Raw genomic sequence first — 16,319 nt, forward strand, 5'->3', positions numbered from 1 at the left:
TTAAAATATCAGAATCTTAAAATTTTACAAGTTGCTTGGACTGGTAAATGTGAAATACGCTTTGTTATTAAACCCATTTTTTCTAAAGCATGGGAAAATTCACGCACACACGCAGGTATTATAAAATCTGTGTTAAAAAACAAAGAAGAAAAGCATGAATCGTCAAATTGTAACCCATCTGATTTTGTTAGAGACCCTGCAATAAGCACTGATGTGTATGCAATGTCTGTCTAGTCTGTCTTGTTCATCATCCCAGTGTGAAAGATTTTAAAAACACTGCTGCTTTTGTGATACTTATTTTCAGATATAAAAGCTGACATGAAATGTAGATATTTTGGTTGTGACATCAGTAGTTGTCACAGACCTTAATTTAGTCACACCATAGTATTTTAATAGCTGTCTTAGGCAGAAAACTTACATTGTCATTGCAGTTTTCTTTTTCTCTTATTTATGAGTTATCCACTTTCCTATTTCTGTGCATCATTCAAATATTTAGAGATGTTTGTTCAACAGAAAAAAAAAAAAAAACCTCCAGCTTTGTAACTTGCAGTAGCTATTAGCCAAGGACTGAACCGTAGCTATTAGCCAAGGACCGGTGCTTTTGGGACTCAGATAACAGTACCTGGAAAATTTGCTCACATGGGAATAATATTGCTAGTAGCATTAGCCTTTCTGGTTTTTTAAAGACAAAAATTATACATGTCTTTGTTCATAAAAACAGCCAGCTAACTTTTTTTGTATATATCAGATATACCTGATATAAATATGTGATATATATAAAATATATAATATATATAACATATAATATTTTTGATAAAATAAATTTTTTAATTGGTAGTGCAGTCCAAGTGAGTTATGTGTGATGAAGCATGATAGTTGACAGAGGTAAAGCCAAGATTCCAGTGGGTCAACCTCAGAAAGTTAATTTAAGGTAGCGAAGTTTGTGTCTGCAGTAAGGAGTAATGAAAAATTCCAATAAAGCTTTGATTCATTATCCTGTACTAAATGTAGTAATTTCTGTAAGTTTTATTAGGTATCTAAATATGAGGATGTTTTAGTCTTTCCTTCTGCTAAAAATTAACAACTGCATTCCAGTTTGTATCTTTTTTTTTTTTTTTTTGGAAATTGTAGACAAAACACAGTGTTCCTGTAAGTCAAAGAGAAATTTGGTTGTTTGTGACTGACTCCACATTGCAAAATGTGGTTCATGTCACTCCAAAAGTTGTTGCTGTGTCGGTCGCTGCATCGTTTGTTCTCAGTACGGAAATCACAGAAACCCTCAGTGTTGCCTCGCAACTCGTCTTCTTCAAGGATGCGCTGTGGGGAAGTGGTAAGCTTTACACATGGTTTTGAAGCAGTTGGAATCAAACTGAAATAGCACCCTAATCTCTGACACTGCAATATATGACCTACAGAGACTTTCATTCTCAGATGAAGATGAGACTTTGCAAGTTTGGGATGAGAAATTTGAAAGAGGTTGTAATTAGAGCTTTTCTGTAAGCTTTCTTTTTTATATTTTTGTCTTGATCTCCAAAGTAAATGAGAAATTCAATGATCTTGCTGTATGTCCATCAATATTACTGTCTGTCTTCCCTGATGACTGTTGAATCTAATGACCAGTGTCAATCAAATTTGCTAGCTGACAGAAGACTCAAAAATATTAAGGAACTTAGTTTCATTTGTTTGGATATTCTTGGAGAAACTTGTGTTATTGACCTCTAAAAGGAGCAAAAGAGACTTGCGTGTCGCTAGATACAGAAATTTTACAAACTTTCCTATGCCATCTTAGCTGTGGACCTTTGCCACCATACAAATCATGTAATGATGGTAGTTCACTTTACATTCATTTTTAGTCTCCCTTTTTTGAGGTTCAGGTAGGGTTCTGTATGGTGCCTGCGTGGGTAGTTCACATCTCACACCCTCAGTCACTTCCGAAATATAAGTGGACTGGAAGCACCAACCCGTGTAGATGGCTGTGTGTCCTGAAGCAGAAATCCCTGCTCTGGAGAATAAAGCGTTGCGTGCACCTACTCTTTGTAATCTTTGAAGCAAATTAAGACCAAGGGTGCCCAAGCCTATTACCAGGGAAGAGATGCTAACGTTATGTTTGCAGGGAGCATGGTGCAATGCAGTCCGGGTGGAATCTTCTGCCATGTTTGAAATTTTAAAGCATCTTTTTTCCTTGGGAGTTGTGGAGTGTAACGAGAGCATGATGCATGTATCGCTGAAAGCAAAATATTTTGTCATTGAGAAAACCTGACGGAGTCTATCCGTCTGTTTAGTAGCTGGCCGAGATCGTTGTCTTTATTGGCCATGACAATTAACATGGTCACCTTTTTCCTTGTTACTGTACTGAGTTGAAATGTCTTTGTTGGCAGGTAGGATTATTTGTGTTGAACGTACTGTTCTCTTATTACAAAAGCCTCTTTTGTACTCGGCTGCCGGTGCTGACCTCAGTGAGCTGACTGGCCCTGTCAGACTCGATGAGCTGGATTCTACAACGCAGGCCAACTCCATTTGTGCTGTAAGAGGTTTGTATGGCCTTTCCTGAAACGAATGTGGTTAATTATTTGTGCTCACTTTAATCTTTTATGTCTTCGTATTGATTTCTTGAACGAACAGCGTGGAGGGTGAAAAAGCACAGTATTGTTGTGGGTCATTGGGATATTTAAGTTTTTATACTTCTTTGTGGGTTCTCTTTGCCTTTTGCTGGCCAGGCTCTGCTCCCGCTCACTCGTACCCCAGAATAAATGTTTGATGCGCAATCTCTTTTATTATATTCCTTCCTTCGCCGTCTTCTTTCAGGAGCCTTCTGTTCACACCAGCTTTGTTGATGTTGGCAACGGAAAGGTATACCAATATTTTCTAGGCAGACGGATAAGATATGTTAGCCAGATCCTGAATGGTAGGGGTTAGTGTCTGATTTCCCCGGAGCTTTGCTGCAAATGGGGCAATTTAATATTTAGCCATAGTCATCTGGCATAACTTGGCCAATATTTGCTCACCAGCCACTTTGGATCATTGCTTTGTCTAATATTTCAGTCCTGCCACTAACCATGCAGAAAGATTTCTTACAATGTATTTTCTAACATTTCCTAATCATGCAGAAACATTTCCTACTGTGTATTTTCTAGTGCTTTGTCCAGCCAGCTTCTAAACCTCCCAGCTGTAGAGTGCCTATAGGGAAAAGTCCTTGAAAGCCCAGTAACTCTTGGCTTTTAAAGCCTTTCTTGATTTAACTCATATGATTCCGGTAGCCCTTGAAGAAAATTCTTGATACCGTTTTACATTTACACCTTCAAGTATTCACTGGAGCATTTGAAATGAGCTTTAAAGAAATAGCAAATAATGGCTACAAATGAATCCTTACAGCTGTAACGCCATGCACTGAAAAGGCACTTTGAAACCCCACAAAGCTGTTACTAAACATACCTTCTCTTATGGTAGAGCCGCAAGTTAGCAGTGCCTCTGTGATTAATAAATGAGCACCTTCCAGTGACAAATCTTGAACTCCACCAATGCATAATGAAAAACAGGCACAACTAGAGGCGCTTCGCTCGAAGCCTTGGTTGTTGCATACATCTCACGTCAATATTGTGAGTTACTTGAAAGATATTTCTGTCACTGGGTGTGAAATGCTTTTTGGCGTGTTTTTTTTTAACCTCTCCAAGAGGTTAAAAAAGCCTCTAAGAGTTATCACTTCTGCACTCTTAGTTTTATAACTAAGTATGAGAAGTGCCTGTCTTCCTTCATCCCATTGACAGTGTGCATAATAAGATAAAGCAATCATTTCTCTGTCCTTTCTTTTTCCAGTAGAGCAAAGAAAATACACCTTTGTGATCTATTGTGTAAACGAGTACTTGCTTTACACGTATGGGACATGTCATGCTTTCCCTGTTCTGTATTACAGATGGAAGAATGACAAAAGGAGAAATTAATCCTACAACTTTGTCTTGCTTCATCTGCAGTTTTTCCAGGGTAGCTGTTATCAGTATGTTCCCACACATTTGTACCAATGTAGAGTATAAAGTGTCTTCTTTATACCTGTGCTAATGCTATATAGAGATGATAACTCTCACTTTTATGCGTAACTAAAATTATTTAATAGCATTTAAGATATATATATCTCCAGTGTTTTGGAATTCAGTTAGTTGTTGCCTGCATCTTTCTACTGAAGAAGTGAAACTGATAGCATTAACCCTACTTTGTTGGTGGGAGACTGTATTTGATGGAGTAACCCATGAAGGAAAATTTATCACCTCTAAAATTTATTCACTGTCTCTGTCTCTTAACTCAAGAGTTGTTAGTCTGGCTTTCAATGGGAAGCAGTATTACCTCGTTCATTCGTTCTCTTTGTGTCCTCCTTTCACTTCCTGTACTTTTGGTCACCTACGTCTGCTGTACGTGGGCCTCCTCTCACCTAACACTTGAAAAAAAGCTGCAATGGCTTTACCCTACCCCTTCTTGAAGTAGTGCTCTTTCCTGCTCCTTTGCAGTCATGGCTGCTCCTTCTGGCTCCCAAGGGTTCCGCAGGCTCAACCTTCCCTAGAAAAACTTCTTTTGAACCAGTGGAAAATGCAGGTGGTCATTCGAGTCCCCATCCATACATACAGCAATTGGTCCCAGCGTCAGAGCTCCCAGGAATGCCGGAATTGGGGAGGGGCACAGGCCATGCTGCCTGCTGGGTTTTAGGTAGATTAGTTATTTTTTTGGAAGGTGTATAAATAGGGTAAGTTAGGTTGGAAGGAACCTCTGGAGGTCCCCCAGTCCGAACTCCTGCTCAAAGCTGGGCCCTGAGCAATCTGGTACAACTCTGTCGCTGGCCCAGCTTTAAAAGGACAATGTCACAATCCAAGCGGATCCACTAAGTTTGTCAGAAATCCTTGTTTCAGAGAGTTCCAATCATATCAGTTCTGGAATGTATTGTGTTGCACTTCAACAGATGAGTGAAAACCTGTGGTTGCTTTCTACTGGAAAGTTTATTCTTCTGTTAAAGATGAGTCAGTGGTTCTCACCTGTGAGCTCAGGGTTAATAGATTTATTTTCTTATCGCTATGCATTGCAAAGTAGTTTCTAACCTCTTTTTGCTGTATAGTAGCAGTCGGATGACTTAAATGTTGGCAGTTCGTACAGCACAGAACTGTTTTTCCTCTTAACCATGCTTATGAGCAAATTCTAGTTGGCCCATACCACGTATGTTATGTGGGAATATTACTTGGTTAATGACATTTGCCTAGTATATGACTCACCAGCAGTGATTGAATTTTGACACTGGATATTTTCATATTTAAGCCCTTACTCAGAGGTGGGGTGTTTTTTTTCAGTTTCCCTCTTAACGGTGTGAACAAAATGGGGTCAATCAGCTTACCTAGGTTTCTCTTTTTGGTTGAACTTTTCCCCTTCCTGTCCATTAATCAGAGTAACTGATTGGGGAAAAAAAAAAAAAAAAAGTTCATTTTTTCAACATTGCAACCAGAGTGTTACTTTTAATCCTCAGCCCTTCTTTGCGCCCCTCACGAGAGACCTGTTTTTCCAGGTGTTGTCCTATTATCAGTCTCTTCTTAATTATGTGAGCCACAACCCAGAAAAACAGACTAGAGGTAAAAATCGAATTTGGGTTATGTGCCTTTCCATTTAAAAGAAGGATATTGGGGAAATATCCAAAAGGTTTGTGAATGTCAAGCAAAATCTAGAGTCTTGACAAAGATGTGCAGCAGTTCATCAGCTTAAACTTGAGAAATCACTTTACATGCAGGATGCACGAGACTCTCCCCAGATTATTAGACCTGTTGTTGCTGCGTTGAGTGGTTCTGACTTCAGCGACTGCTGGTGGTTTCCTCGAGGGAACTCTGCATTGTCATCAGAATAAACCTCTCCACTAGACATAATCTCATCTGTATGATCCTGATTCATTTTCTTTCCTGATCTTCAGACTTGCTGTCCTTTGAATTCCCAAAGAGAGTTACGGTTTTGTCATTTATACGTTGCTCCCTCCTTCCTGTCAGTCCTTGTCCCTGGAGAACCGGGACAGCAAGGGATTAACGCCCTGTCCTACAAACAGTGTAAATGCTCCCTAGTCTCCAAGGGTTTCTTTTATTGAATGTGCTATAAACTGTGAGATTCTTGCTCAGTAGGAGCCGGAATTTTTAGTCTACACTTCTGCTGTACCAGTGAGGGCTTATTTTAGTGTAATTTCATTCTTACAGGTGGTCCACTTTGCATGGTTCAAAATACTTAGAAGTACTTTCTCCATAAATAACGCTCATAATTTCAGCATATCGTTACCATAAAACATAATACACTCTTTATTGGCTTCTCGTAAAGTTCTGAATATATTTTTTCTTGCCAAAACTAGCAAGGACCTTTATATTAGTCCAAAGTATCTTTGGCATTCCCTTCTTAGGCACACACTTAAATCTGTGGGCCAGATCTAATCTCTGTTAAATCAGTATAAATGAAGAATAACTCCATTGTTAATGGAATTTAACCTGCATCATTGTTTTCAAAAGGGATTGGGTCTTCTCATTAGTTTGTGTTTCCTAAATATCAATATCAAGCTGTCCAACCGTATGATTTTTATAGCTATTTATCGCCAAGAAGACATCAGAGGACCAGAAAGAAAACAAACAAACAAAAACAAATCAGAAAACCAATAAAACCCAAATCAAAAGAACTGAACCTGTTTGGAAAGATAATTATCAATTATCTACCTTCTGGTATTTTTAGAGTGTAACACCCTCTGCCGTACTGTCATCCCTTGTTGGAGGGATGAAGAAGAAAGGGAGTGAGATCATTGGAAGAGCTGATGTTTGCTCTGACAAGTGTTATTCTGAAGATGAGAGGCAGAAAGGATCAAACCTGCTGTGAAGCCAGGAGTGGCTGTGTGTGATAGCTTACCATTAGTATTTTGTAAGATTTTAATCTTCTACAGGTACTGTTGTTGGAGTTAATGAGAGCACCGCTTTCTCCTGGCCTACATGCGACAGATGTGGCAATGGAAAGTTGGAACTGTGTCCCCAGGACAGGTGAGAGTCAGCGTGCTCCGGAGCACTCCAGGTGTTTTGCAGATGTAGCCATAATAGCAATAGGTGATGCAATGATTCCTGCAGGCACAGGCTGCACTTTGTTCCTTCCTAGAGCTAAGACGTAGTAGTTTTATTGCTGATGAACTGATAAAACCTGCAAGGTTAGATTAATTTATTAAGAAAGATACAAGTAGATATGAAATGGTTTGAATTTGCAGTTATCACATTTCTTTCCAAACTAATCTTAAAGGGTTGCTTATAAAGATTTCATAGCCCACTGCATTATAATATTAATTTTAATAAACATCTGCATAAATCACAGGTGGGATTTTAAGATCCTTGAAAAGAAGCTTCTTGTGTTTCTCTACCCTACCTTGTTACCCTCCATACCACCAATTCACCTCTTTTTTTATATGGAACTGTGATCTTTGCTGTAATTTACGTAGGTGTGAAAGAGAATCACTTCAGACCTATTAAATTTATAACCTTTCTAAAAAGGACATTGAATAATTCTGGGAGTACAACTGTCCCCAGTGTGAAGACTGATCTTACAGGACACGTTCCCACCTGAACTGCTAAACCTGCATCAACACTGGCATGCTCTTGAAAAGCCTTCCCTTCAGCTGCTTCGCCAGATTGCTCTTGCAGAGTCCGGGATACCTCACGGGATAGAGACATGAGAGGATAAGAGAGCAGTCAGAGTGTAAAAGAAGGGAAGGGGGGTTCTTTCTACTGGAAAAGCTTACAAAAAGTATCAGGAGAAGTTGGGTGGGTTTGATCCCATTGAAATAGATAACATTTTCCTAAACATGAGAAGCTTTTCCGCTTATGCTTTGGTATGTATAGCCTCCGGGGAAAAAAAGGCTGAAAATAAAAAAAAAAAGAGGTTGTCCTATATTATACTATCGTGCAAAAAATAAGGATGTGTGTATGTTCACATAGTAGTGTTGTTCAATAAAAAAAAGTAACTACTGTGAAGGTCACTTTTGCTCCATTTGGAGAACAATGGAGCATCAATATTTGTTTAAGACTTTATTCCAACAAACACTTACAGCTTAGCTTAATTTTATGCGTATGACTTAAGCATGTGCTGAAAATGTTGAACGTTTGCTGAACGAGGGCCTAAATCAATAAGTCACTTGGGCCAAATCTATACTACAAATTCTCTTTTGCTCTAACTTCTGGGTTATGAGATTAATATTTGCTTAAGTGAGGTGACTATAAATAGCAACCTGCCCCCATGTTGCCAAAACTTATAAAAGGAAGATCTTTTTGCTAGAAGAGTTTAGGTCCTCCAAGAACTGTTTAGCTCTGCCAATAGAAGAGCTCTATTTGCTATTATCAATCAACTGAATCTCTACTGGGGCTTTTCTACTACAAGTCTACCAGAAAAGTATTTTAGAGAATGAGATAGTCGGTTTTTTGTGTGTTTTGTTTTTATGACTGATAACTTTTCCATTTCTCTGTGTTTTTTCATCATTATTTGCGTGTTTCAGAGGTTTACTATACTGCAACCAGTGCTCCGAAGTTGTCATTTCACCAGTTTTGAAAATGCAGCTGGAAATCTTCTTGAGTTGTCCATCCCGTTCTCAAAGTACAGTAAAAGTAAAGGTATGGCATGAAATGAGCTTCAGTGTGTTGAGTATAGAGACTGGATATATACACACTTAGGTACTCTAAGCCACACTTTTGTAAACAGCTCTGTCAGAAGAAAAATTAACAGATGTAAGAGTATCCCATAATTTAATCTGATACTAGGCTTGTTTTTCACTGGACTGAGGATCCAGTTCCCAGACCTTACACAAATAATGCAGTCATTGAGTTCACCCTGAGGTTTCCAAACTGCTTTATGCTCCAGCTGAAGGCCTCGATGGGTTGGGCCCTTGGGAAACCTCAATCTCCACACTAAAGCGAACATGTATTTTTAGACTTCCATTCTGAACATCTTTTGTGCCACCTCTCCTCTGCTCTCTTGGCCAAGAGGTGTAAAACCGTTCTATATGAAAGTTATTAAGCTTTGTTTAATGTGACTGTTTTAACCTGCAAGATTTTTGCCCTGAACAAAAACCTGTTCATTTTCTCATTCCAGCTGTTACAAAGGACAATCTCTTCTCTCCTGACGTCCTCCGCCAGTGAGGATGGGGTAGGTGTAATGAATGTTGACGAAAGAAAGTTAAGCTACATAACTTAGTGTAGAAGCAGAGTACAGGAGACGTGAATCAGGTGGGAAGATACTGGAACAGTAGGAATGAAAGGCACTCCTGGAGGTCATCATCCAACCTTGCCACTCGCACTGGGCTATTGCCAGCTCGTGGGCCGGTCAGCCATGGCTTTGGCTGGCAGGGGCTTGGAAACCTCTGAGGATGGAGGTTCCACCACCTTTCCAAGCAGCTCATTTCAGAACTGCGTGTTGGAGCGGTAGGAGATTTCACTAGAAATAATAATTTTTTTTCTCGTGTCCAGCCTGGGATTTGAAAGGGCCGGACCCTTTGGCATCCCACCTTCTACCTGCTGATGCCCTGCTATTGCGTGACTATCATCGGGCTGACGTCCTCCTTTTTAGCAGAGGGATCCTGCAGATGGGATGAGTAGAGAGCTTTAGCGGAGCTGTGGGATCTTCAGAGCTGTCTGCAAATAGCAGCACATCCAGACGGACATTCAGAGCTGCGACGAGCAGCGCTGGGCTTCGCTCCGTTTTCTGGCTGAAGATCCAAAGACAGCAAAGACACTGTCCAAGCATCCCACCTTTCTGGGCTGGTCTTCTAAACCCTATAAACCACAACTACTTTCTAATAACACGACCATGAAATTACTAGCAGGCGGTGATAGCGGAGAAATCTGCAAAACGCGTGCAAGATGATAATGCTTTATAATTGTATGAATGGAACACGCGTAAGCCACAGCGATCCACGGGCTAAAGTACAGCTTATGTAATCGTGAAGTAGGTATTCCTTTAATCTGAGATATCAGAAGAACCCTGACATTTGGCACAGTGACCCAGATTTATCGCAGGTGAGGGAGGCACCCGAGTAGGTGCCTGGCTGGCATTGGCTGCCGGGTGGTCAGCAGCGAAGGAGCGGCACCTTCAGAGGGTGATTAAGTCCAATTAGCATCCCGAGATCCCCCCCCCCATTGCACGTGGAAGAGAGCAAAGGTCAGCTCGTTTTCTTGTTTAATCATCCTGGCTAAGTATCTTCGGTTAGGTAACACGTATTGGGGTCATTTTGCTTTCACTGTTTTATACGGTCTCCTTAGCCTTTTGCTACTACGTGCTCCGTGGTTTTAATGGGATTTATGGATAATTTTTAAAAAGTGGGACATTTCTCTGAAATTGTAAATTATTTTTCTTATGCCGGAGGGTGTACATTTCATTTTAAGCAAAGAGATACAAAAACTTTCCAAAATATGTTTGCTCTTTTAATAGCGGTTAAGTCTTGCTAAGTTTTACAGGATGTGTCTGGTTTGGTTACAGACTGACAAAACGTAGTTCTTTTTCAAATTATGAGAATTCAAACAACCTCTTTTTCACATTTCAATTTGTATAACGCTAGTATTTAGAAGGCTGGCAGCTTAGAAACATTCTTTTTTTCCCCGAACTGAAATGCAGGGATAATTTTTTTCCTTTTTTTTTTCATAAGCATTTCTGTCTCTCAACCACGGCATTTTAAAAAGGAGCACAACTCGACAAAGATTAATCGCAAGAAATACCACTTGAGGTGGCATTTTTTTGCCAGTGCTGCTGAAGTAGCTTTGTAATACTTCTTTTGGCAGGGAGGTTGGTTTTAGCCATCGCTGCCCCTGGCCACTTGTTCCTTACCTTGTGACACCCCTTCTGTTACACCCGTATAGCTGTTTGTGCAGCTGCGTGGCGAATTGGGACTGCAGAACCGGTCTGGGGTAAAAATAATCTCGGAAAAAAAAAAAAAAAAAGAAAAGGGTTGTTTATACCTTGAATCAGGCAAGAGACGAGGGTCTCACATACCTGTGCAAAAATGCACAGCCCAGATGAAAGCAGGGACGTGGTCAGGGGCTGGTTGTAGGCAAGTCCCACTGAGGGAAGAAATGGATGTAAACCTGCCGTCGGAGAGAGATACCCTCTCGGGTGAGGTATCGGCTATTGCTATTACCAGCTCTTCTCTTAATGCGCTCTCTCATCTTAGAGAAATCATCCCAGCCCCACATCCCTTTCCTCCACGCAGAATACAGTTTCTACAAATAGGCCCAGGCACAGCTCATGGAGGTAAAGTGGCGGTCAGATCGTTAAACATGTAGGACTATGTAGGTGCCAGTGACTGTAAACGATGCATGATGTGATACAACACCAAGTTAAAAGGAAGAGGGGCTAAAAAGAGTTGCAAAGTATTTTTTCCTTTAGTGGATCTGTTAGCGAAGGTAATTGATATATAGTATGGATGTACACATTGCTAACACGTGGGAATTCCTAGGAGTGTCAGAAAGCTGGATAAAGGGAGCACATGGAGGTAACGCGTCAGCAAAATTGAGTTCAACATCACAGTAGCGCTGTGATGTTAAAAACAACTCGGTTTTAAAAGCCCGCTAAGGAAGCAGCACTTTAAGCAGGAGTGAGATCTAATTATTGAAAATCTACTGTAGTCACTCTTTCCATCAGTTCTAATGCACCTTTCTTTCTGAGTCCTTAAAAAAACTGTCTGTCGGAAAGAGGACCTTACACCCTGCATCTTCCGAGCCGAACGCCGCTTAGAACAGAATGTCCAGGACTGTTTGTTTTAATCAACGTGCTTTTATCACTGCAGAGTTATGAGGCGCAGAGCGTGCTGGGAAAGGAGGTGGGGTTACTGAACTGCTACGTCCACTCCGTAACCAGCCACCCCAACTGTGTCGCGCTGGAGGAAATCGTTCTTCTGGAAGCAGCAGCAAGACACTGAACTGAACTCTAGTCAGCTGCTACGGTATCTGTGGACTTTGTAATGTGGTTATCTGTTAACTAGTGCCACAGATAATGTATAATGCAAATGTGATAAGTATTAAGATAGTTTATTAAAACTGTGATTTACAAAGCACGTTGTGCTAACACTGAAAAACAAAATGTTAAAAATTATCCGTTCAACGCTCTGAACTCTTCTTTTTCAGATCGGTTCAGAATTTAGGAATAGAGTTCTTTGGCATGTTTGCTGTTTGTGTATGTAAAACATCTTGTTCTGGAAGTTTTGAATGGTTGAAATTTTTTTTTATAATATTCTATTATTTATTATGTGTGGATGGAAAATATTTTCCTGATATTTTTGAAATAAATACTTTGCTATGGGCACTGAACGTTGGTGTAAGCTGCGTTTTTTCAGTGGATTCCAGAGGTGCCGCCGGCTGCAGAACACTGTTCTGCGCGAATTCTGAGTTGTAACGTTTGTTATCACCTTGCAATAAATGTTATAAAGACGGGGATTTGAACAAAGCTTATATTTTGAAGTGTCAAGCGTATATAAAGTTAATGTTTTACAGCTAATTGGTCTCTAAGCATAGACGTACCCTGTTATCTGGAGCTTCCCACAAAGCCAGTGTTTCATTATACATTTTCTGTTATGGGTAACGAGTAAACTGATTTGTAGGCCACGGAACTATCCTCACCCTGACTGTACAGAGAGACGTGGATTACAGACCAGTTAAAATAATATCAAAATCTTCCTATGTGTGCATTGTTTGAGATGCAAGAATTAATGTAGGAGTTCAGTCAGAAATTAGGTATTTTTTTTCTTCTTCCCCTTTCGTGGTATTTAAAAAACCCGTGCAGGTCAGAGGAGGAGGAATGAATGGTTTTGCGCAGGTCCCCGGTGTGTGATGACCCAGCAAAGGGACAGCAAACTTCTTGCTACACTGATCATTCCTGCAGCGGAGGCCGATAGCGGAGAGTATTATATATGTTACAATTACTACAGGAATGACCCAGCTTTTGAATTCCCCCCTTTTCCCCCTCCTCCAAGTGTTTCTTTACCTGCCTCCCCGTAAGGAAAAGGAGACCTCAGCCCATCCCCATGCCTGGAATGCCTCCCAATATGCCAGCAGGGCGGCCCCTTCGAAACCAGCAGGATTTGGCTCTCTCGAAGAGCACTGGCTGTTGGGAGATGCTTGTCCTGTCAGGCCATGTGTCTGCCAGCGCCCTACAGATGCTGTCGTCTTTGTGGTGCACTCTTCAGACAAGTAACCCAACCTTTCATAATTTACTCACTCGGAGATTGGTGTCGCCTGCTCTGACTTTCACTAGCAGTGATTGGTGAAAGCGGCCAACTCCTACACTGCGATAGCCTACAGCAGGCTGCGGCACATGTGTGGGGCAGCATCTCCGTTGGGACTACAGCTGGCGGGAAAACTTGGGGGCGCATCAGTGTAGGTGCAGCTTTGCATTCTCTGGAGCGGAAACCACTTTGAGGGTTTTTTTTAACAGGAATTTTAAATAACAGTGGTTTGTTCAGGTATACTTTTTCTTTCTTTTTTTTTTTTTTTTTTTTTTTTTTTTTTTTAAAATACTACTGTTCTGGCCGAGTCCTGCCCGAGGAGCAGCCCCTCTTGCTGCGCAACTGCTGCTCGGCCCCAGCGCGCAGCTCAGCCCAACAGCTGACTCAGCATTCCGGCACAGCGGTGCGATTCCCAGGGGAAAGCCGACTTCGCAGGAGTCCCAGAGAGCCCCACCATTGCATCGCCCTTCGGCTGCTTTAGAAAAAAAAACACTGTGCATCACTCACCCCTCTTTCTACTCATCCCCCCTCGTTTCAGCTGCTGGGACCCTCCATCCCCTGTCCCCCCCCCCCCCCAAGAAGCGCAACTTCCCCGCCGCCACCCCGCTGCCTTCAAGAGAGCAAAGGAGAGCAGGGTTGATTTAAAATGCTTTTTATTATTATTATTAGAAATGCTGTAAAAATTGATATAAAAGGTCGAGCATGCTCAGTCTTTTTTTTTTTTTTCAATCCTACTGTCTAAAATACATGGGGTTCTGAATCATTTTAACAGATGTACCATAGCTGCATCGGTATGAGTAAAATGTAGAAAAGACGAAAACTACCATTACAAAAATAATTTAAGGGGAGAGAGGAAAAAAAAAAAAAGATATTTAGCTTTTTTTCTTTCTTTCTTTCTTTCTTTTTGTTTTTTGCAAGTTTCGTGGTGAAAGACCCGGGCATCGCCCCCCCCCACGTCGCTACAACATTCAGAAAGCGGCCGCGGACCGGCAGGTCCTCACGGCGGCTTCGCACCTCCTCCCGCGCCCGGCCCGGCCCGGGGCGCCGCGGCACGGAACGGCCCGGCCCGGCCCGGCCCGGCACAGGCACGGAACGGCTCGGCACGGCCCGGCCCGGCCCTCTGAGGTATTTATCCACCGTCTCCCGGAGTCCATCTCTCCGTCCCGCTCACCCCCCCGGTTACCGGCAGTCTGTGCCCGCACCGGGCTGCAGGAAGGAGGCGCTGGGCAACTGCTTGAAGAAATGCCGGAGGCTGGTCAAGTCCCGGGTGAGCTGCTCGATCTTCTTGTGCAGCTTCTCGTTCTCGGCCGAGAGCTCCAGCAGCTTCTGCTGCATCTCCTGGTTGCGCCGCTTCGCCTTGTCGCGGCTCTTGCGGACGGCGATGTTGTTGCGCTCCCGGCGCTGCCGGTACTCGGGGCTAAACCTGTCCACGCACTTCTTCCCGCCGCGCTCCTTCCCGCCGGCGGACGGCGGCGGCGGGACTCCCTGTCCCGACCCGGACACGGACACGGAGCCGGCGGCGGCGGGGCCCGGGGAGCGGGTGCTGCAGCTGGAGGGGGAGCTGCTGCCCGGCGGCTCGGGGGAGGTGGGCGGCGTGGGCTGCCCGCTCAGGTTCATGATGGTCTGGGCGCAGGTGGCGATCTGCGAGGGCAGCAGCGAGGAGGAGAGGTCGCTGTCGCTCCAGTCCGGCTCCTGCTTCAGGGCGCCGCGGCAGGAGGAGGAGGAGGAAGAGGAGGAGGAGGAGGAAGAGGAGGAGGAGGAGGAGGAGGAGGAGGAGGCGGTGCGGGGCTCGGCGCCCAGCAGGGTGGTCATGGCAGCGCCGAGGTCCTTGGCGGGGTCGCGGCCGGTGCCGCCGCCCGGCGGCAGGTACTCGCCGTAGTCCCCGCCCCGCTCGGGCTTGTGGTTGCTGTTGAAGAGGTCGGCGAAGAGCTCGTCGTTGCACAGCTCCAGGTTGGGCACGGCCGACATGGAGTCAATGTAGGAGCTGAAGTCGATGGCGCTCTCGTCCTCGTACATGGCCGGGGCGGCGGCGCTCAGCTCCGCCAGGTTGGTGCCGCTGCCCCCCAGCCCGCCGCCGCCGCCCCCCGCCTCCTCGCCGCTCATCCCGCAGACGCCGCGGCCCCCGGCCTTGCAGGCGGGACCCGGCCCGCCGCCGCTGCCCACCTTGGCGTCGTAGAAGTTGGCGGGCTCCAGGCACCAGCTCTTATAGCATGCCGGCGAGTCCAGGCTGTAGAGAGCGGCGGCGCTCATGGGCGAGCGGGACGCGGCGCCGCACGGCCGCGGCGGCGAAGGGACTCCGGGGCCGCGGGCACCGACCGCCGCTCCGCGACGATCGCAGCTCCGAGTCTCCGCCACGGGCAGGTGGGGGAGCGGGGAGGGCTTGGTGGTGGCGGTGGTGCTGCTGCTGCTGGTGGTGGTGGTGGTGCTGGTGGTACTGGTCGGCTTCCCGCTGCCGTCCCCTCTCGCCTCCCCGAGGGGGGCCGGTCCCGGTTGGGGTCACGCCGCGCTCGCTGGGCGATGGGAGGCGGGGATGGGACAAGGCGTCTCTGGACCTGGGAGCGAAACGCCCGCTCGGTGCCTTCTTATACGGCGCCGGCCCCGCCTCCTGCCCCAATGACGGGGAACGAGTGTTCCCGGCACCCCCGGGGACCCGGGGGCGGGAGCGGGTGGGGTGCGCGGCCGCGGAGGCTGAGCTCCCGCCGCGGAGAGCTGCCACCTCCCGGTGGAGGGTGGCCGCGGTCGGGGGCGGCCCCCCCCGGGGGGACGGAACGGTGCGGCGAGGGGGCAGGCGCCTGCCCCCTCGCCGCACCGTCCCGTCCCCGGGAAAGGCCACCCCGACGCCGGTACCGGCCCCCCATTCCCCCTGCAACGCTCCGGTTGAGCCTGAATTTTCCCTTTTTCCTGGCTTATTTCCGCGTGCGGCAGCGGGAAAGCTGGCGGAAAAGGCTCGTTTTGCCCTCCCCCCGCATTCCCGCCCCCCCTTCCCCCCCCCCCCCCCTTTCCCGCCGCACACACTTCCCCGGCTGCGCCTTGGATGAAGCGCTCCGGGAGAGAGATGCTGTCTGCCCCACGCGTGTCTCTGAGT

General features: G+C 45.1%; 2 protein-coding genes across 2 annotated transcripts in view; one reads left to right on the plus strand and one right to left on the minus strand.

Annotated features, from left to right (window-relative positions):
• Positions 1-12,314, plus strand: part of SPIDR (scaffold protein involved in DNA repair) — a 211,153-nt gene extending 198,839 nt beyond the window's left edge. The window contains exons 15-20 of the mRNA XM_082479360.1: positions 1,132-1,330; positions 2,379-2,531; positions 6,932-7,025; positions 8,522-8,636; positions 9,115-9,168; positions 11,801-12,314. Of these exons, the coding sequence (XP_082335486.1) occupies positions 1,132-1,330; positions 2,379-2,531; positions 6,932-7,025; positions 8,522-8,636; positions 9,115-9,168; positions 11,801-11,932 (747 nt within the window). The 3' untranslated portion in view covers positions 11,933-12,314. The remainder of the gene's footprint in view (positions 1-1,131; positions 1,331-2,378; positions 2,532-6,931; positions 7,026-8,521; positions 8,637-9,114; positions 9,169-11,800) is intronic.
• A 1,556-nt stretch (positions 12,315-13,870) lies between these two features.
• Positions 13,871-15,651, minus strand: CEBPD (CCAAT enhancer binding protein delta). The gene has a single exon (XM_082479808.1). The coding sequence runs from the start codon at positions 15,482-15,484 to the stop codon at positions 14,414-14,416; it is 1,071 nt and encodes a 356-aa protein (XP_082335934.1). The 5' UTR covers positions 15,485-15,651; the 3' UTR covers positions 13,871-14,413.
• Positions 15,652-16,319: the final 668 nt, after the last annotated feature.

Source organism: Vanellus vanellus (assembly GCF_965231255.1).
Source record: "Vanellus vanellus genome assembly, chromosome: 2".
In the NCBI taxonomy this organism is placed as follows: domain Eukaryota; kingdom Metazoa; phylum Chordata; class Aves; order Charadriiformes; family Charadriidae; genus Vanellus; species Vanellus vanellus.

Bases quoted from the DNA above. Each gene is read 5' to 3' on its own strand.
- CEBPD (XM_082479808.1), bottom strand. From the start codon at position 15,484: ATGAGCGCCGCCGCTCTCTACAGCCTGGACTCGCCGGCATGCTATAAG.